General features: G+C 38.9%; 1 protein-coding gene across 1 annotated transcript in view; it reads right to left on the reverse strand.

Annotated features, from left to right (window-relative positions):
- The window catches only part of fbn2a (fibrillin 2a), a 353,303-nt gene that overhangs the window by 23,695 nt on the left and 307,135 nt on the right, over positions 1-22,473 (reverse strand). The window contains exons 56-63 of the mRNA XM_069927980.1: positions 22,215-22,346; positions 20,091-20,216; positions 14,725-14,931; positions 14,235-14,360; positions 9,099-9,221; positions 8,265-8,381; positions 7,010-7,138; positions 1,352-1,471 (exon numbers count right to left, since the gene is read on the reverse strand). Coding sequence (XP_069784081.1) covers positions 1,352-1,471; positions 7,010-7,138; positions 8,265-8,381; positions 9,099-9,221; positions 14,235-14,360; positions 14,725-14,931; positions 20,091-20,216; positions 22,215-22,346 — 1,080 coding nt within the window. The remainder of the gene's footprint in view (positions 1-1,351; positions 1,472-7,009; positions 7,139-8,264; positions 8,382-9,098; positions 9,222-14,234; positions 14,361-14,724; positions 14,932-20,090; positions 20,217-22,214; positions 22,347-22,473) is intronic.

A 22,473-nucleotide genomic window follows, 5' to 3' on the forward strand; every position in this document is an offset into this window, starting at 1 on the left:
ATCAGAGGTCAATCCACAGGACCATAAAAGCAGCAGAGAGGATCACTGAGGTCTCCCTCCCCTGCATCGATGTAATTTACCAGGAGCATTGTTGAAAGAGAGCTTGCAAAATCTTTAAGGACCCCCATCCTCCAGCTGTACTTGATAGAGCTAGATCGACCAGGTTGAGGAACATCTTACCAAGGGCAGAGTGACATCTGAATGACTCCTGAACTGCTAAAACAACTCCCCGTGACTCTACTATTTATTAATAATATTTATTTTTAATATATGTATACAAGGCAAGTGTATAGGTTCTGAGTATATGTATCATTTGTCTGCATGTGTGTTATGCCTTTATGTGTATTTACACTGTTTTGCACCATTGACCAGAGAATGTGGCTTCAATGGGTTGTACTTTTACAATCAGATGATGAATAAATTTGAACTTGAACTTGTATTTACCTCATGTGTGCCTTCTGGTAGGGTGAGAATTAGCCTTGAATTAATTAATTTGAACTATTTTTTTATTTAATATAATACCAGAAGGCATCAAATAAAAACAACTAATGTATCGGTTGGAGTTTCAAATCTCAGAATTTTATAGATATGTTTACCGTGGTGCAAAGTACTGTTGGAATGGACCTTGTGATTCTAATTTGAGGTATGTACTTTTCTTAGTGAGAACATTCTCTGGTTTTCTGTATTGATCTCAATTGAATTCCGCTTCACTTACCTACCTGCATCAGACCCCTCAAATCCCAGACGTGAAGAGATGGTGATGCACAAAGAATCCTCTTCACCCAGTACAAAATATGAGTGATTCTGACTTGTGTAGTTTCTACATCTAAAAGTCAGTTTCTTTTTATTCTTTCAATTCAAATAATAACTTTTAATCAAGATGCTGGAATTTATTCTAGTCACCTGCAATGAATAACTTGAAAATCAAAATTTGCAAAACTCAAAAAATATGAAAGAAAATTGTAGGGCTAGGAATTTGTGTAACTCATTTGTGTTAAAAGGTGCATTGTCTTAATTTTTTTTTACCTTCAGTGCAGATACAAAATTATTTTTTTCTACTCATCTGATATCAAATATATGTTTCTCAAAATGTAAAAATGGTCACTACTGTGAATTCATTTCTTAAAAATGTGGAAGGGTGCAATTCCTTTTGATCACCTTCTCATCTAAAATTTGAAAGGATAAAATTCATCACTTTTCATAACTAAAAAATTCAGGAACTCAGCTTCAATATTATTTTTATAGAAACTATTTATTTTAATTTAATGTGTCATGTTTTCATTTCTGCTGAGCTTGATTGTGAACAGTTAAACAAGAACATTTTTTGAACCTACTGGAAATCAGAACTCACCAACACACTGGTTCCACTGATAATGCTGAATATAGCCATGAGGACAGCTGCATCTGTAACCTCCAAGCATGTTTTGACAACCGTGCTGACATCTGTGGCTCCCTTCACATTCATTCACATCTGCAATAAGAAAGGTAATGAAGGAGTGGACTGTTTTTCTTACAGTTCCTATTTTATTCTTTTCTTTCCTGAAAGTCCTAACGCATTCTGGGGTGTGATTCCAAAAGTGCTGGCAGACTTCCAGTATCTATCCCAAGTGACCACTTTTAATGCTTGTGTCTAGACTCTAGACACTGTGTGCTGGCTACCACATCAAAGTCTAGTCTGATTTCATCTTAACCCAACTTGCATACTTCTCAGCACAGGTCATCGGATAGCAATGAAATGCAGTGGTCTCAAGTATCATTTTCCTCCTTCAAAGCCAAATGGTGCTGTGACTAGTCACAGCACACCAACCATCGACAGAGATTTACTCAGTATGATATTGTGATCTTGGGCCTCTCTTATCTGTGTAGCACAGTACACTACAAGGCAGAACATTTCCACACAACCACCAGGAAAGCATTCCTTCAATTTGTATTCTTGGAGAAAAGATTACCTCTGCAAAGTTAACATGTCTGAAGATATTATTTTTTGTCTTTTTCAAAGATGTATAATGGTCAAAAAATGGTGTCAAAATGCCAGAGAGTAAAGAGGCTCATTCTTATTTGCCCTCAATCACCAAAGCGTTACAAGGGATTCCACATGCACAGATAAAGGTGGGATCCAAAAGTTGACCACTACGTGGAAAATTATATATAACAACTGTGCAGTCTCTTCCTTTCAGGTTTTAATTGTTACTGGAGATTTAAAATTAATAAATTAAATATTTTTATTTACTTTCCTTTCTGCATCTTTCACTTCCATGATAAAATCAAGAAAATAATAAATATTCTTTGCTCTTGAAATTCAATTCCATTAAAATGATTGAAGATGCATTTGAGAAGTAAAACACATCTTTCGTCAGCTCTTTATTAAAGTGCTTTGTGAACTTAACCAAGGAAAATTTAGAATCTTTCTGATATGAAACTGATCCAATAAATGACGTTCAAAAACAGAAAAAAATGCTGTTTAAATGAAACTACTGTAATAACATTTTCCTTCTCTACATAACATTCTATTTTTTGTTTCATAGGTCCAAAATTTAAGCAGTAATTCATATTAGTTTCAAACAGCAGACAATTTTAACAGTCAGCAAGTTCAATGGAACAGGGCATATAAAGCTAAAATCATTATATCTAGCACAAACCAAAATTAGAGCCTATGTCATTTGTCCTTCAGCAAGATTCCTTCATAAATGAGGTCAAAATCATGTTTATAGGTTACAAAAATCACTCTGATCACCTTTAATTAGCAGGAAACGTGAGCAAGTTTGGACTCAGTTTTGATGCATTCTTCAGTAGCTTTGGTCATTCCTTGGGCGAACACAAGGAGGGAATTGTGAGGGATTGGGAAAGATTTTTGGCCTTGGTAAACCATCTGAGCAGAAGCTGTTTGATTTGGAATCATTCCAAAATCAGGAAATTATGGAGGTACTATAAATTCAGAACTGAAAATAAGAAAAATGCCCCTCAGATTTGCACCCCCACTCAATGTGATAGTCCACCCCAGACTTTTACTCCTCTGTGCTAGTTCCCATAGTCATCAATTCTCTGATTTTTCAAAAATTAAACTACTTTCTCTTTAAATAGTTTTAATGATCAAGAATCCCCACTATTCTGGGGAAGAGAGTTTCAGGAATTCAGTATCTTCTGCAAGAAGGTGGTCGTGAATCCCAGAATTCTCTATGACATGGATAAGCAGGGTGATGAAGAAGGTATTTGACATGCTTCATTGATGAGGGCCCAGCGACATCATATTACAACTGTAGAAGTTAATGACGATATCACATTTTGAGTATTGTGTGCAGTTCTGGTCATAGGAAATATGTCATTAAGCTGGAAAGGATGCAAAAAAAATTATACACTCTCTGATGCTACTATATTCTTTCTTAAATTAAGGACCCAAAAGGTCTCCAGGTGTTGCTTCATAAACATGCTTACAATTCCACCAAACCTTTTGTAATTTTTTTCTGAACTCTAACACTTTGCAATAAAGGGCATCTTCTTGCTTTATCTGGCTTCAGGCAATTTATTTCTCAAGCTATGCAGGAAGATATTTGTGTAAATATAGATGCATAGAAAAGGATAATGACACTGAAAAAAGCATTAAAACATTCTGCCCATTGAATCTGTGTGCCTTTTGCTGAGTATTTCTGACAGTTTCATTCCCCCACTCTTTCAGCATGAACAATTTTCCCTTGGCCAATCCAATTCATTTTTGGTAGAATACTTTTAGACAAAGGTCAGAAAAAAAAACTGGGTGCACAAAATAAATACAGTCTGAAATTTTCTTCACTGCAGTCAACTTGATAAAAACAGGAATCTTGAAGACAGTCCCTTGTTAAATTCAGCTGCAATGTGCCACTGGGAACATATTACATCACTTAGGACTGTCAATCAAATAAAGATTGATTGGAAGATCTTCCCCTTATGTACTATTAGTTTTTGTTATAACTCGTCAAAATATAATATTAAATAAAAAATTAAACTGCCTTCGGGGGATAATATCTGTACCTAAAGACAGATAGCCAAATACAGCTGCCAACTGGAATAATATTGAAAATGTCTGATGCATGTTGAAAAAAACAGCATCATCTGATGAGTATCCAGTAGTCTAGGTTTTTAATAACAGAATGGCAGGAAAGCATAAGGACTTCCAGAAACTGCCTTCCAGAATCATTTCACAAACTTGGAAGTGGAAAGGGGATATATTATAAAAATAACAAGCCAAAAATATTCTGGAGACATTGGCATTAGTGCATATTGTAAATAACACAATTAAAGGAAAGTAGACTTTTGATGCCTCAAAATAAAATATATTTTGCAGAACTCAGTACTAAGAGAAATGACAGTTGGGATTGTATCAATTGGTGCTCCTAATGCTGTTAGATCCAGCTGCGCTGGGTGGGTCATGTCTCCAGAATGGAGGACCATCGCCTTCCCAAGATCGTGTTATATGGCAAGCTCTCCACTGGCCACCGTGACAGAGGTGCACCAAAGAAAAGGTACAAGGACTGCCTAAAGAAATCTCTTGGTGCCTGCCAGATTGACCACCGCCAGTGGGCTGATATCGCCTCAAACCGTGCATCTTGGCGCCTTACAGTTTGGCGGGCAGCAACCTCCTTTGAAGAAGACCGCAGAGCCCACCTCACTGACAAAAGGCAAAGGAGGAAAAACCCAACACCCAACCCCAACCCACCAATTTTCCCCTGCTGCCGCTGCAACCGTGTCTGCCTGTCCCGCATCAGACTTGTCAGCCACAAACGAGCCTGCAGCTGACGTGGACTTTTTACCCCCTCCATAAATCTTCGTCCGCGAAGCCAAGCCAAAGAAAGAAAGAATTGGCCAAACAAAAAACCATTAGTTCCACATGTCTTATAATTCACATGCAACTGAATGGAAATTTACAGATTAGGCCAAGGCCTGATTGAGCTATATCCAAATCTTGCACAGATTTTTCCTGTTAAGCCCCTTGGAGATAACAAGGTCATAAGATAACTCGGGAGATGTGTGGAGTTTCTTCCTGTGATATGTGGGGTTTCCCCCTCATGTTCCTCCAGTTTCCTTTCATATCTGCAAAATGTGAGGATTGATAGATTAATTGGCCACTGTATATTGGCCAGAGAGTGTAGGTAAGTATTAAAACCTGGGAGGAGTTATGTGACCATGGGGAGAACAGCAAAAGTGGAATTGATGCAGGATCAGTTCATCATTACAGCTCAGAAACAGGCCTCTTCGGCCCTTGTAGTCTATTTTTTTTTGCCTGGTCCCACTGAATTACACCCGGTCCACAGCCCTCCATGCCTCTCCCATTCATGTACCTGTGCAAATTCCTCTTAAATGTTAGAATTGAGCCTGCATTCACTACTTCATATGGCAGCTTGTTCAACAACCCACCACTCTCTATGTGAAGAAGTTCCCCCTAAACTTTTCCTCTTTCACTCTTAACCCATGTCATCTAGTTTGTATCTCACCTACCCTCAGTGGAAAAAGCCTATCTACATTCATGCTGTCTATCCCCTTCATCATTTTCATCTATCAAATCTCCCCTCATTCTTCTACGCTCCAGTGAATAAAATCCTAAACCTGTTGAAACTTTCCCTGTAATTCAGTTTCTGAAGTCCAGGCAATATCCTAGTAAATCTTCCCTGCACTCTTTCTATCTTATTGATATCTTTCCTGGTGAAACTGCACAAAAATGGTGGGGCAGCTGTAAGAGCACTCCTGAAGGGTCCAACCGCCCAGTGAACTGCCATCAGCTCGGCACAGGCTTTGAAAGACCCATTAAAGGAGCCAACAGTAGTTTCATTTAAAATCCCACGACTGCAGTGTCTGCGCCCAAGATGGCAGCACCTCTGGTCAGCAGCAGGCCACGAGGGGTTGCAGGCTCCAAGGGAGTGGAGGACTGGCACAGGGTACCATAAAACAGGAGGACCGTCCCCCATCTGAGAAGGAAACATAGAAGTGATGACCCATGGAACGGTGACCACGGTGGCAGACCAGTGAGGGGGTTCTGTGGCTGAAAGACCCATGCATGCGGTGGGTTGCTGGTAACGAGGCAAGGAGGCTATGGAGGCTGTGGGGTGTTGAAGACTGCTGTTGGGAGACTTTTGCCAGGCTGTAGACTGCTGGATACTGGCTTGAAACTGGCTGAAGGGGTACCTGGTAACCTTGAAAAAACTAAGATTGTTTAAACACGACCGACCATGTTGACAGTCCATAATTAGTTCATGGCTATCTAAATAATTGTATATCTGATCTCTTAGAACACCTCCCAATTCCATATTTTTACAACCCAGGTACCCTCCCCCCCTGCGTGTTATATGCGTGTGCATGTTATACAAAAATATTTTTACAAAATTTATGATTTTGTGCACATAATATGGATTGGCGTGTTATATGAGTGAAAACACAGTAATTTACCGACTATTGATGCCAGGCTCAATGGCCTATAATCTTCTATTATTCTTCCCACATTAGAGTGAATGGGTGCTTGATGGTTGGCATAACCTTGGCAGGCCACACAACCTGTTTCCAAGTTGAATAATTCTGATCCCATCTTAATCTTCCAAGGAATTACAGAGTTGTGGTTAGTTCATTCAGATACTGGAATCGCTATGAAATTAAGTGGGCAAGATCCTGATCTACCTTTAAAGTTTCTTAATGGTCATGTATAGGCAGCTGAAACAAACAGTCGGGGGGGGGGGGGGGGGAAGGAGAGTAGACAAAGAGTTCCAGCATCCTCAGAATGCAGAATGATGAAGGATTAACAATCTGGTATGTGTGAAGATAGAGCTATATTGCTGATAATGAAAAGTAAAATAGGGATTATTGGTTTACGTATGCAGCTGCATAATATTGAGGTGTTCACTGTCAACCTTGATTATATTCATTTTAGCAACATTCCTCCTGATACAATGTCATTATTTGAAACATGATAATCAGTGATGGATGAAGATAATATTTGGCACCTCAAACAGATTACTACACTGAGAGAAGTTGGACTGAAAATCCATACCTTCACAGTTCAAGCCAGAGTGATCAAGTGAAAATCCTCGTTGACATTCGCAGCTGAAACTTCCAGGAGAGTTCTGACATAGCCCCTTTGATCCACAGAGTGAAAGCTGTGAGGCACATTCATTATTATCTACAAAAAAGGGAAAGGTTGTTGGATGCAATCTTGTGATTAAGGCTAAATGCACCACCTCATGGTAAAACAACTTGCTTAAGGAAGCACGTTTGTCTAACAGCAGCCAAAAGCTGACGATACAAGGCTAGCCTCTAACACTGACCTACTCATAATTTCTCTTAGCATTTGGAATGCTCACTGGAAGATGGAGAGAACAGGAGGGAGGCACCATGTCAAGAAAGACCCCAAGGTCTATGCTTGGGCCATATTGATCCAGTTTACATTTAACAAATGCAAGAAAACTGCCAGAGAAGAAAAAAAATCCAAATGATCTAATACACTTGATTATTCCATGTTTGATCAGGAGATAGAGAAACAAAAGTAAAATATTGCTACTGGATGGCCCAGGAAACATAAAAATGCAAAAAAAAAAAAATGAAATTGACTCAATTTCTTTCTCTTCAGATGTTGTTCTTTGGGTTTATTCATGGACAATTTGGAGTTCCTGCCACACATAGCTCAGATGAAGTTGTTTTCAACCTGGATGACTTTGGTCAACTACACCTTGTGATGGTACAGATCTATCACCAATGTATATAGTATATATAGTTACAGTATCTAGACTGTGCTTACAGCGATTGGCTGAGAGCTTAGCCACGCCTACTGTCTGGGCCTTAAAGGGTTGTGTCCCTAGCCAGGTTGGATCATTCTGGACTGGTCGGTCACCTGTGACGAGCTCCTGTCTTTTGCTAATAAAAGCCTTGGTTTGGATCAACAAGTCTTTGATTCTTTCAACGAGCTCTACACCTCTTAAGGGAGAATAAGGACATCCAGGCAGCTAGGGTTTTTGTGAATCCTTAGGGCAGTAAGAGTGCTCTGTACACATCCAGAAAATCTGCTTCAGTCTTAGATGTAGCTTTCCTTCACTTTCTTTTTCAAGTTTGTGCTAAGACTTCAGACCTTGGTTTGCTTTTTACTTATTGGTTTTAATAAAACTGCAATTTAAAATAGCATAAAATACTGACAATCAATGTCCTAAATGAAATATATAATTTTTTTTTGCTGTATTCCTAGTTTCAGGTAAATATCACTCCTCTAGACCTGAATAAAAAGGTACCAGGGCAACAATGCAATTTATTCCTACCAATGCAGGCAGTGTGATGCTGTGTGAAACCAGGTGGGCACTTGCATGTAAATCCTCCAATAGTGTTGACACACAGGAACTGACAGTTGTGCTGTTTTGTCGAACATTCATCGAGATCTGAGATTGTTTAAAAATGAAGACAGTAAATAGATAAGATTACCCAGCCTAACAACTTCATTTATATTAACAAATAAATTCCTATCTTAAAACCACAAACATTTTGCCTAAAAGAGGATTTACATGGTTCTAGATTGTTGAATACCAGAACTGTCTTGGCTCTGTGAAAATTTATGGTTCAATATATTCAGCCATGTATGAGCCAAATATATACAAGATATCATCTCAAGCAAACAGAACCGAGACAGGGTCGTGTTCCAAAAGGGATCTTGATGGCTGACATCAATGGATGGGATCATGTCTTAGCTTCATTCAGCAAAATAATGATTGGACCTTGTGAGTACATGAAAGCTATCTAAAATATGACTCATGAGTCAAACTTTCATTTAATTATTTATTATTCACATTGTCTTATCTTACAGTTGGTTACAAAATCTTCAGGAATTTCACAACAAACTATTCATTTTTCTCCATTGAATTTTTGAACATTTGTTCACCTTTTTTTAACCATCTTTCCTCCCACAGTCATCCAGCATAACAAACTTTATTCTCTACTTAGAGCAGTTTGAAGGTAACTATCTCTGATTTAGCTTTTGGTTGAATTCATTGCTATTATTTGATTAGAACAACACATGGAATAAGAGCATGCTTTACCAGACTGTAAAATTCATTAAAATACTGAGAATTTTAACCACATTTAAAATGTCTTTTACTAACCTCTACATGTCTTTCCATCCTCCTGTAGAAGGTAGCCCCTTGGACATGAGCAGTGGAAGCTCCCTTCTGTATTTTTACAGATAAAGTTGCATGGTTTCGGAGACTGAGCACATTCATCAAGATCTGTTTATGCAAAATAATAACAGTGTAGTCTGTGACAATGTCTCCTATATATAAGATAACCACAATGAATCTCAACGCCTTTTCGACAGCATCGAGTCCACGCTGCTGAAGATCCAGCTGCGCTGGATGGGTCACGTCTCCAGAATGGAGGACCATCGCCTTCCCAAGATCGTATTATATGGCGAGCTCTCCACTGGCCACCGTGACAGAGGTGCACCAAAGAAAAGGTACAAGGACTGCCTAAAGAAATCTCTTAGTGCCTGCCACATTGACCACCGCCAGTGGGCTGATAACGCCTCAAACCGTGCATCTTGGCGCCTCACAGTTTGGCGGGCAGCAGCCTCCTTTGAAGAAGACCGCAGAGCCCACCTCACTGACAAAAGGCAAAGGAGGAAAAACCCAACACCCAACCCCAACCAACCAACTTTCCCTTGCAACCGCTGCAATCGTGTCTGCCTGTCCCGCATCGGACTGGTCAGCCACAAACGAGCCTGCAGCTGACGTGGACTTTTTACCCCCTCCATAAATCTTCGTCCGCGAAGCCAAGCCAAAGATAATATGATTTAACACAGGCTGTTTCCATTTAATATCAGTTTAATACTTGTCGTGAATCATTCAGTTTAAATAAATAAAGGGTGCATAGATAGCATAGTGGTCAGTGTATCACTATTACAGCACCGGTGACCTTGGTTTGAATCTGGCACTGTCTGTAAGGAGTCTATACGTTCTCCCTGTGACCATGTCAATTTTCTCCATGTGTTCTGGTTTCCTCTCCACCCTTCAAAAACATATATGGTTTATAAGTTAATTGGTGTATTTGGGTGGCACAGACTCGTTGGGCTAGAAGGGCCTGTTCCTGTGCTGTATCTCTAAAAAAAAATTATAATTTTTAAAAGAATTTACAGTCAAAAATGTCATGTGCTAATGGATAAAGCTGCATATTACCATCAAATGCTTTATTCTTTATTTAATATGTACCCTTATGCATGTATGTCTTCTGTGTGCTTTTAAACATTAAATGTTCCAACAATGTCACAGTATATATTAAGTGTACCAGAAATTTCTACTCATAATATTAATATAATTAAAGTATCTCAAATAATCATAGTGTGGGAGAGGCCATTTGTTCTGATGAATAAAAACCAGTAACTACGTAACTGCAATCCAGTTAGTCCTGTTCTCTCACCCAGTCCCTTTAGTTCTGCTAATTCTTTCCACTATTACCCTGGCTGTGTATTTCAGACCCTAACCACTCATGCTCCTTTAGCTTTGGTTCTTTTGCCACCACCTTCATTCTATGGTCCTGATTCCTGACCCTTCTGTAGTGGAAATAGTTTCTCCAACCTATTTTGTTAACATCCATTCATAGTTTTAAATACTTCCATCATATTACCTCACAAACTCCCTAGAGAACAACATAATTTTCTCCAGTATATTTATGTAAAGAAACACCCTCACCCAAGGAATCATTTTAGATTATGTCCATGAACCATCACACAGCACAGGGACATCCCCTTTATCCCCTCAAGACTGTGCTAGCACACATTCATACTAATATCACACAATCCCATTTTATTCACCTCACATTTCTCAGCAAACTCCTTCAGATTCTAGGATTTACTTCAAGTTATGGTGAATTTACAGTGAACAATTAAGCCCACATGGAGGGTTTCAACTATTTTGGCGGGGGTATGAGAACCAGGATGAGAAGGAAGTGAATCGGACAGGAGTTACACCAGGTAGCTACGCTGTCTAGTGAGGAAGGATAGGCAGTCAATAGTGCAAAATTACAAATGTAAGATTAACGATTTAACTTGGGGTGATTAGGAAACAAAATTGACAAAGGTGATGATTACAGCACTGAAGGTCTTGTATTTAAAATACCCACAGTATAAGAAATAAGGTTGATGATCTAGTAGCACAGTTGGAAGTTGGCAGGTATGACATTGTGGCCTTCATTGAGTTGTGGCTGAAAGACCACAGTTGGGAACACAGCAGGTCTCGCAGAGTTCCTCCAGCATTTTGACGTTTTAAGAAGGCAACTAAGGAGGTCATCAGGAAGGAAAAGATTAACTTTGAAAGGAAGCTAGCAAATAATATCAAAATGGATTCCAAAAACGTTTTAAGTAATTAAGATTGAAAAAGAGACAAGAGTAGGTAACAGGACCAATAGAAAATGATGCTAGAGAAATTATAATGGGAGACAAGGAAATTAATGAATATTATGTATCAGTCTTCATTGTGGAAGACATTAGCAGTGTATCTTGACTCTCAAGGCTGTCACAGAGAGAGGGGAGTGTGGTGATGATCACCAGAAAGAAGATGCTTGGGAAGCTGAAAAGTCTTCTGGCTGTCTCCTGCACACTCAAATTCTGAAAAAAAAAGTAGCTATAGAGATTGTGGAGGCATTGGTAATGATCTTCCAAGAATCAATCGATTCTGGCATGATTCCGGAGGACTGGAAAATTGCAAAGGTCATTCTGCTATTTAAAAAGGGAGGGAGGGAGCATTAAAAAGATATAGATCTGTTAGCCTAACATTGATGTTTGGAAAGTTTCTGAAGTCCTTTGTTAAGGATGAGGGTACAGAGTACCTGGAGGTGCATGACAAGACAGGCCAAAATCAGTATGGTTTCCTTCAGGGAAAATCTTGCCTTACAAACCTACTGCAATTTTTTGATGAAACCACAAGGAGATTAGACATAGGAGATGCAGTGTATGTTATACTTTGGACTTTCAAAAGGCCTTTGACAAGGTGCCGCACGAAGCTGCCTAACAAGATGAGAGCTCATGGAATTACAGGAAAGAGACTAGTGTGGGTAGAGCATTAGCTGATCGGCAGCAAACAGAAAGTTGGCTACTGGCTACGGGTGGTGTCTGCAGGGGTCAGTGTTGGGGCCACCTCTTTTTATGTTATATGTTTATGATTTGTATTGTAGAATAAATGGCTTTGTGGCTAAGTTTGTAGACGATATAAAGGTAGGTGAAGGTGCAGGTAGTGATGAGGAAAGAGTGAGGCTGCAGAGAGACAGCTAGATTAGGAGAATGGGTGAAGAAGTGGCAAATGAAATCCAATTTTGGAGAGTATATGCCCATGTACTTTGGTAAAAAGAATAAAATGGGTAACCTCTGGGATGAGTCAATGGTGAAGAAGGTGAATGTAATGTTGGTATTCATATCAAGATGAATAGGATATAAGAGCAGTGATGTGATAATATAAGGCACTGGTGAGGCCTCACTTGGAGTATGGAGTACAGTTTTGGGTCCCTTATTTCAGAAAAGATGTGCTGGCAATAGAGAAGGTTCAGAGAAGATTCACAAGAATTATTCCTGGAATGAAGGGATTAGCATATGAGGAATGCTTGACAACTCTTGGACTGTATTCCTTGGAGTCCAGAAGAATGAGTGGGGACCTCGTGGAAGCATTTTGAATGTTGAAAAGCTTGAACAGAGTAGATGTGGCAAAGTAATTTCCCATGGTAGGAGAGTCAAGGACAAGAGGACATAACTTTAGGATTGAATGGCACCCATTTAAAACAGAGACGAGGATGAATTTCTTTTTGCCAGATAATGATGAACTACTGGAATTTGCTATCATTGATGGCTGTGGAGGCCAGATTTTGGGTGCATTTAAGGTAGAGATAGATTGGTATCTGAAGAGTCAAGGTATCAAACGTTATAGGGAGAAGGCAGAGGAATGGGGCTGAGTGGGAGTTTTGATCAGCTCAGCTCATGGTGGAATGGTGGAGCAGATGTGACAGGCCAAATGGCCTACTTCTGCTCCTATACCTTATGGTCTTATGACTTTGGGATATGAAAGTAACCAAAGCATGGGTGGGATCATGGGATGAACATGGAAGCTATACACAAGTGAAGTGTTGGAGTCAAGATTGAACCTGGATTGTCAAGGAGCTGAGAAGGTTGCCCTTATGCAATAATCCTACAAAATTATTATTTTTTCCTAAAAATGCAGGATGAAAACCTTAACATCACACTTGACATGTGGTTAAACCAGAATTTTAGGAGTTTTGTAATGACTTCCTTGCTCTTGCATTCACTGCCTCCATTTATATAGCTCATATCTGTTATTACCATTGTCTTAATCACAGTTCGGCGGGCAGCAACCTCCTTTGAAGAAGACCGCAGAGCCCACCTCACTGACAAAAGGCAAAGGAGGAAAAACCCAACACCCAACCCCAACCAACCAATTTTCCGCTGCAACCGTGTCTGCCTGTCCCGCATCGGACTTGTCAGCCACAAACGAGCCTGCAGCTGACGTGGACATTTACCCCCTCCATAAATCTTCGTCCGCGAAGCCAAGCCAAAGAAAGAAAGAAGAATCTGCCCTACCACATATATCCCCAGATCTTGTAGTTCTTGTACCTTTTTACGAATGGTTACCTCTAGAAGAATGTGCATTGTTAAAGAAAGTCAAAAGGAAATTGTAGTTTTCTTTTTTAGTGCAAAGGGATTGAATTGCAGAATAAAACCAATCCCTAAACATGGACTGGAACTTAATAACTCTCATGTTGCATAGTGCACCTTGTGATCATAGATTCCAACCCAAATATGTCCAAAGTATCATTGACACTCAGGTATAAGACAAATTGCCATGCCAGGCATCTTTGATAGGAGTGTTACTCAATGGTGCAAATAAAAAATGTAGACAACGCACAGAAAAGTAGCCCTTGAAAGAAGCAGCCCGATTCATGTGATACTTGATGGGAAACACTATAACTTGCACATCTGTAACTGAGTGTTGCAGCAAGCTCAATTAGGTCAGCTGTACTGTAATAATGGAATAAATTTCTGTGCTTAATACAGTCGAGGCCTTCATTTTTTTTTAAGAGAGACTCCATAGCATTCTCACCTCTCTCCAGACGTGTACCTCCAGCATGATATGTTTTCACATGTAAAAATGCTTCTACTCCAGTATTTTTGACTTACAAAATTGACAAACATCCAAGTATTGTTAATTACATACAAAAATAAAACAAGTTACACTATGACTTACCAGTACATGCTGTACCCATGAGGTCTGGAGTGTAACCGAGCTTGCAGAGACAGCGGTAAGACCCCATTGTATTGATGCACTGCCCATTTTGACACAGGTCGGGCAGCACCTTACACTCATCAATATCTATTACAAAAAAATGTATACGTTGAAAACATATTTATAAACACACACGCACACACACACACACACACAAAGTGGGAGAGAGAGGGAAACACTTTTCTTAAGGATTTTATTCAATTGAAAACAAAAATTTTTCACAAAGGTAATTAAGAAGACATTTTTATTAGGTTAACCACTACCAATTATCACTCAATACAAACATGTATAGTAACTGTCTAAAACAATGGAAAGTAATTTGTTTCTTGTTCAAAATGTCGTCTTTTTTATTGTTCTCACTAACTACTGTATTTATAAACTTAACTTTAATCCTAAGAAAAAATCTGACTAATATTACTCCCAACATGATGCAGTGAACCATTTCCTTTACCTTGTCCATCAGTTGTATAGCCTGGACCATGAGGACATAACTTCCTGTACTGGGCAGTTCCAGGCAGTGGGCAGAGTTCACACTGGTTACCCCAGCCACGACCACCGTCGCAACAACATTCAGACTTGGTGACCAGATTGCGACTGCTAGAAGACATCTGGCACATGGTCTGGAGTACCTCTGCAAAGCAGAAGGCTTGACGATTGTCTGCAGTTGGAAAATAGAGAATTAAATGTTTGAAGACATCTATCAAAAAGAGACATTAATGGTTGAATCCAAGTTCATGGGTTATAAATTCCAAGAAATGCAGTCAACAAACAAATTTTTCTTTAACTTTAAACATAGTCTATTCTGAGTGAAAAAAGCTTCAGTGTGGAGAATGGATGGAAGCCCTGTGGAAGCAAATAAATGGCTGATATTTCAGATCAAGGCCCAGCATCAAGTAATTCAGCAGCTCATTCTTTGCTTTATACATGGCGTTGCCTCCATTACATGAAGCACCACTGGAGACAACTTTGAATTCTCACTCCCAGAATGGGTCACAAGATTTACTGAATGTGACTTTTAGGTCATCCCCTGGGAATTTCAATTTCAAGGAAGATAAATGCATGGGATAAGACCGAACGGGGGAGGCTTCCAAACTGCTTCACCTGCTACAGCAGCGTCTTGAGGGGATTGTCCAGCAGGCAGTCCCAGAAAATACCTCCAATGGGTAAATGACAAAAATAGGAGAGCACGGTTAACTGGGATTAACATGTGGTGGGTAGAGGACTAGTTGGTGACATCACGTCCAGTGAGGGTTCAGGGAAGGACATTAATACTGAGTGAAGTTATTAGGCCTCACCACCCCTATGTCCTGATACTATCTGAAAAAATATAAGAAAATTGACTCAGTAGCTACTTTTGGCAGATGCAAGAAATTTCAAAAAAAACAACAAAAAAGTTAGAAACACTCATCAAATTAGACAATAGGAAAAAGGATCAAGACTAGGGGATATTTCAGGTCAATCAAATCTTTTTATTTGTATCGACATGTAAACTTTCTCTCCTTCTCCCGTAGCGATACCATTTGACTAAAAGAAAACCCAGATTAATGCAGTGACCTATTGACACCAAAGAATTAAATTTTTGATTAAAAAAAAAGGCTTCCACACAGCAGTCTTTACAGTTTTGCTGGTTACTAATTATATAAAATCCTCCAAAACTGGGATTGAGAACTTTTTTTTGGAATGTGAAAAATCTCTATTCAATATACAAACATCTGCACAGTCAGAGGACATTTTTTAGAGGGCTGCAAATTCACATCAAAGTTGGAAAGTTAGCCCAGCTGGGTTAAACGCACAGCTCTTGGTTAATCAGGAACACTGTATCCTGCTGCTCCAAGTGCACACTCTGCAGGATTTCTTGTCATCACTCTTTCAGGCTGATTTGTTCATTTGACCAATACTCATTTGTGTGTAATAATATGAGGTATCAGGCCATAAGCCTTTGGTTTGTATTTCCCACTGGGTTGTTAGTCTGAGAATTGCTCAAAAATAACAGCTTGTATGAGGAAGGGAGATGGTTACTTTAGTTATAAGCTAAACCTAGGAATGATCCCTGGTACATGGAAAAGAAATGAATTAGGGAAGGGGTTGAGAAAGAATAAGTAAAATTAGATAGTAAGTATTATTAATTTCCAACAAATTAAATTGTGAATTTTTATTTACATCGACCTGTGCGTGGGAGAAAAGGGAGACTACATTTCCAGGCTCACATTACGGGTAGGCAAGGAGCTCTGAACCAAAGAATGGCAATGTGTATTTTGTGCTGCTCAGCTTCAAAAGTGTCAAACACAAAAATGCTGCAGAAACTCAGCGGGTCACGTAGCATCCCCAGGAAGCAAGGAAATATAACCAACGTTTCAGGCCTGAGCCTTTCATCTCAAAAAGCAGGCCAGTGCCTCCATAAAAAAGATGGGGGAGGGGGAGGAGGGTAGAAGGGGCAGGGGGAGAAGCACCAGGCAACAGGTCACTGGTGGATAAAGGTGAAAGGGCAGAAGAAAACAAAAAGCTGAGAAATTATAGGTGAAGAGGATAACTCTGTAAATAGAGGGGGAGCTGAACAGGAATAGTGAAAGACAGAGAGAAAAATATATGGGAAGGCTACACAGAAACCAGAGAACTCAATGTCAATGCCATCTGGTTGGAGAGTGCCCAGATGGAATATTAGATGTTGTTTCTCCAAATTGCAGGTGGCCTTGGTGTGGCAATGCACGAGTCTATAGACAGATGTGTTGATGTAGGAATGGGGTGTGAAATTAAAATGAATGGTCACTTGGAGGTCCCTGTTATTGCAGCAGACAGAACAAAGGTGCTCAACAAAACAATCTCTGAGTCTGTCCAGTTTCTCTTATGTTGAGGAGGACACAACGGGAGCACTGAATGATCTGCAGTAGATGACCCCTACACATTCACAAGTGAAGGGTTGTTTTACTTGGAAGGACTGTTTGGGTACTGTTAGGTCTGCTTTGTTCATGAATGAGTGAGTCAGACACCAGGCTGAGTCAAAATCAAGGTTCTTTGTTCTTTATTACCGGATTGTAACACTTGCAACTAACAGTGTTAGTTGGAGAAGGCGCATTCTGCCGTTATCAGCAAGTGGTGTTTTTTTTATACCTCAGGATACGTACTTAGTAAATTATCATACCATTACATTGTCCAATGAATAAACTGTTGCTATCCTTCTCTGTTAGTCTGCTGCACATCATTCTTGTTAGTGCAAAGCTTATCTTGAGTGTACAAGGTCACATCTGCATTCTGTTACTCCTTAGTACTGGGTGACTCCTTCTCCGGTCCCATCTCATGATGTTTTTACCTTACAGTACCAAATAGTGATGATGGAGATGATGTTGGTGCAAGTGTAGCATTTCTTGTGGTTACAGGGGTAGGTACTGAGGGGCTAATTAGTGGGAAGGAATGAGTGGACAAGGACTTCATAGAGAGATCGGTCCCTGTGGAGGGGACAGGGGAAGATGGTGGGGTCACGCTGTAGGAGGCAAAAATTGTAGAGGATAATATGTTGATTGTGGAGGCTAGTAGGGTGATAGGTGAGGACAACAGGATCCTGTTCTTGTTGCCTCTTTGGGCAGAGAGGGCTAGGGCGGATGTGTGGGAAATTGAGGAGATGCAGGTAAGGGATGATGGCTGTAGAGGGAAAGGCACTTTTAAAAAAAAATAGGACATCTCAGATTTTAGCTTCAAAAGGTTTGGTATATTAATTCTAGAGAAGCAAAATTGAGGAATTAGGTCATTTATAGCATCTTGTCAGGGAAGGTGATTCATTAAAATTTCAACATCTAACAGGAACATAAATATTGTGACACAGTCAAGACTTCTCTTAATACGCTTCACTTTAACAAATGGAATTTCATTCCAATTAAATGCACCCATCAAATTTCTACAGTGACAGAGCAACTTAAATTTCTTCCATATGCATTTTCACTTTTGATTGAGATCCAAGCCTAATAAACCAATCTGAATTTTGTAAACTTAAATCCTGACATCTTTACTCATATTTATTTTCCTTCCCTTCTCATGGGATAAAATATCTTTCATATGGTCCCTGAGAGGTTTTATCCACTTCATTCTTATTTTGACCACATTTCTCATGCCTATGACAGGTTTGATTTATTTTTGAACTTCCTCATATTTGGTCTCGTTTTTCTCATGGTCAACGTCACATCTTCCCCTCTTTCTACGCACTTCATGCTAAGCAATTACTCATCCTGGGTTACTTGTTTCCTACCCACCCCTCCCCATCTCAAGATTCTTTTATTATCATGTAATTAATCATAAAATATAACATTACTCAAAATTCTGTCTCCCCACTCTCCTAGGGTCTGTACCAACGACAGCGCTAATGTTGCAGCAGCTCTGGCATTTTTTTTTGTCTCTGATCTCAATGAACCTTTCCAAATGCATTGCCTTCCGCCTATCTCCTATTTCTTTCTTCATACTTAAGCCTCCTACTACATTAACAAATGGTTATGTTAATCACCAAATGGTTATTTCTGATCACTTTTCTATTTGGCATTAATTACATTCCTTCCCCCTTATTCACAAGATTCCACCAATGAAAGAAGCATCTTGCAGTCAGTTTCAACCATTTTCTTTGATTCTGTGCTGTTTTCACCATTACAGAACTGGATTTTTAACAGTGTCGGTCACTAGCCTGCTTCAGTTCATAAACCTACATCTATGCTCTACATCCAGTGCCAAATTTCCATCTAGCTTACTCTTCCTACTTCACTCTCCATAAATTGAACACATCCAAATATTTGCTGCCTGGCCTATTGACTACTCTTCTACTTTGCCTCATCTTTGGCAATGCTACAAATTTTAAATTCTCATCCTAGCCTCTTCCTGTTCTTTCACCTCTTTTATCAAATTCAATTATTCAAACAGTTTGAATGCCTGAAATGCTCTATTTTCCCACTTCCACATAACTGATTTTAATTGTTACATTAATGGAATGGCCTTTAAGCTCCTGAATGCCTGGATTACCTCTGCAAGCTTTTCTGCTTCTCCATTCTAGCTCTCTTTATGTATGCCATTCCTTAAAATATACTTTTCTGATTAGGTATTGGTTACATCCTAATATGTGATTTGTTGCCAAATGTTCTTTGCCAGGGCTCTTATGAAATGTATTGCAACATTTCTACATTAAAAAGTGCTCTGTAAGTTTAAGTTATTGTTCGTCACGGGCTTTACTCTTAATATCCTGTTTCCACATTATTTTAATTGCATTCATTATTTTCCATTAATTTTGCTGCTTTTATCATTCATTCACTCCTTATGGTTGTTTCAGCTTTTACCAGGACATTCCAAATTCTTAAGCCATTTCAATATTAATGTCATGCATTAATTGTGCAACTTTTTAAAATCAAAATTTATTGTTGACCTCCAATCCTATATATTTTCCTCTTTCTGGTTTTTCTTGAGTTTCGTTCTCCTTCATTGTCTAGAATCTGTAGTATCTTACGGTACTGACACTTTTTTGAACTGTTCTTCCTACTCGGACTTTTAATTGTGTCACGATAAGCTCAGTGCAGTGATATATTGCCCACATTTAACTCACTAACATGTGCTATGGATATTCATTTTGTTAAAATTCACACCATCTTGTGGAGGTAGTGCCTGTGGGTACCAAAACCTTGATCAGTGGGATTCATAGAGGCTGAACAAAAGAGATTAATTGGCCTTTGTAAATGAGCTAATTGGAAATAGAATCAAAGGGGAATCAATGGGTGTGCCTGACGGAGAATAATTTATTTGTGTGCAGGAAAATAATCACTTTCTCTGTTGTTGAGTATAAATTGGACTTACCGATGCACTCTTTGCCTGAGGGTGTTGCCCGGAACCCTTCACCGCAGTCACATTTGTAACTACCAACAATATTTATACAGCGTCCATTTTCACAGATGCCTGGTTTGCTCCAGCACTCATTGTCATCTGGAATGAGGCAAAATTCAAGGCAAATCAAAACATTAAAGAAAGGTCAACGCACCATAACCAAATTACTTTGTTTCTTTCCCATCTCAACAAAATTGCATTGAGTTATTTTGGATCTTCCAGTAGGATTTAAGGCTTCTTTGACACAAAAGTGCTGGAACCATAGCTGGGAGTAATAAATCTAGATGAACACACTCATTTGGAATTCCTGTTTGCTCTTTGCTTTATCAGTAGTAAAGGCAGTAACATATGCAAAACACACATTTTAAGTTCTTTGTTAAAATAGCAAACAAAATATACATATCTTCATTAGCTGACATTCTTAGTTATTAAAAAAAAATCACTATTTTAACTCGTATCCGGAAAGTCATTTGTTATTTCATTCACTGATAAAAATTGGAAAACAGGAATAACTAGGCAGAATTTGTAATTACAGAGGGTGGCTTTCAAGATGCTAATACAAAATAATTCTACTTATTTGTGAGTTGAACTGATCAGTGGAAAGACAATTGAAATATAACAGAATAATAAAGGAATAGGCATAAAATGAGTCATAATATAAAAGGAGCTTGTGATTACACTAAAGGCAATGAGGACATTGCTAAAAGAATAATTAAGGTAAGATCTGATCTAGTCAATAGATATGATTTCAATTTTGGTATTATGGAGAACAGTAATGCATGCATATTGAATAAAATTATTTTAAGATAATTGAAATAAACAATTTTACTGAACAGTTTTCTACCAACACCATAGTCCTTATCTTACACTGGATCCTAATCTCCTGATGAATGGAGCTTCACCTCTCCAGAGCATCTCCAATTTACCTTTCCATTAGATTTCACCTCTGAGTGATCCATTATTAGAAGTTTTCTTGTCTTTGCACTCAACGTGTCCAAGGCTAACTCAGTGCATGAAAAACTCCAGAGCAATGGTTCTCAACCCTTTTTCTACACACAAACACACTCCTTAATTATTCCTTTATTTACTGTGGACCACCATTGGTTTGCGGACACCGGTTGACAAATAATGCTCAAGAGAATAGAAATGGTCAGTCAACATTTTGGGTTGGGACTCTTTATTGTGTCTTGATAAAGTGTCCTGATCTGAAACATTGACTGACCTTTTCTTTCCATGGATGCTGCCTGACACTCTGAGCTCCTCCAGCTTTAATGTTTTAATAAGATTCTTTAAGGTAGAGGAAATTAAAATTTCCAACCCACCTGGCCATGCTATTGTAAGGCTGACCACCTATTTAGAATGAGTTACAATGTTCATGATCTGTTGGTTGGCTTGCTTCTCAGGAATTTTAAAAAAATCTCTCATCGAACTTCATTGAGCGAAGATTCTAAGCCGCTGTATCTGATTTTCTCCTATTGCACCTCACTCCATTGTCTGACTGGATCAAATTAGGTGTGTTTTTCATTTTCATTTGAGCTAAATTCAGTGTTATTTCTGAGTAGAATAATGAAATCTATTCTGGCTCTTAATCAAGGAAGAGAAAGCATGCTTGGACATAGCTCACAGCCAATTGGTACCTCAGGGGTGAATACTTGCCCCTTATAGACCTTTTGGAATAAGAGGATGGTTTTGTAGCTTTCAAAGATCAATTATTGGGGGAAGTCATATTTCAAAAAAATGAGGCTTAACAAAATCCTTTGAATGTGACAAAGAAGATACATAATTTACATTCTTTTAAAATGCTCATTCTATTTCCAGATATCCATTTGAGATGCATATTAGGTAATGACCAAACATCATAGGTAATTGTATTTACTCCTTTCATGAATAATCCGAGAACTGATAAATTTTCGGACATCTACAATGACTGAAATATTTTCCGTCTAACAGTACTTACAGTCTTGGAGAGATATTCTTTTCTTGTAGTGAAGTCTTCTGAGAATCAGTGTTCAGAATGCTTGATTTTTTTTGGTTCACCAAGTAACATTATTTAATTCACATTTTGCATCTTTCGTAGATAGTCCAAAACCATCTTACCTATGCATCCATCTCCATCGGGCCTGCGCACCATTCCTGGTGGGCAGATACACATAAATGTACCAATCAGGTTTTTGCACATCATTCCTCTGGATTCACAATCATGGAGTTCCTGAGCACATTCATCAAGGTCTGTAATGGAACACAAAGTAGAAGGCTAGTTTAAACAATGAAGCAGAATAAAGAAAAGTCCAAATGTTGGCCCATCTTCCATATCAAATAACAAACACAGAAAAATAAAGATTTACATATTGCTTTT

The sequence above is a fragment of the Narcine bancroftii genome, chromosome 1, assembly GCF_036971445.1.
Source record: "Narcine bancroftii isolate sNarBan1 chromosome 1, sNarBan1.hap1, whole genome shotgun sequence".
NCBI lineage: Eukaryota > Metazoa > Chordata > Chondrichthyes > Torpediniformes > Narcinidae > Narcine > Narcine bancroftii.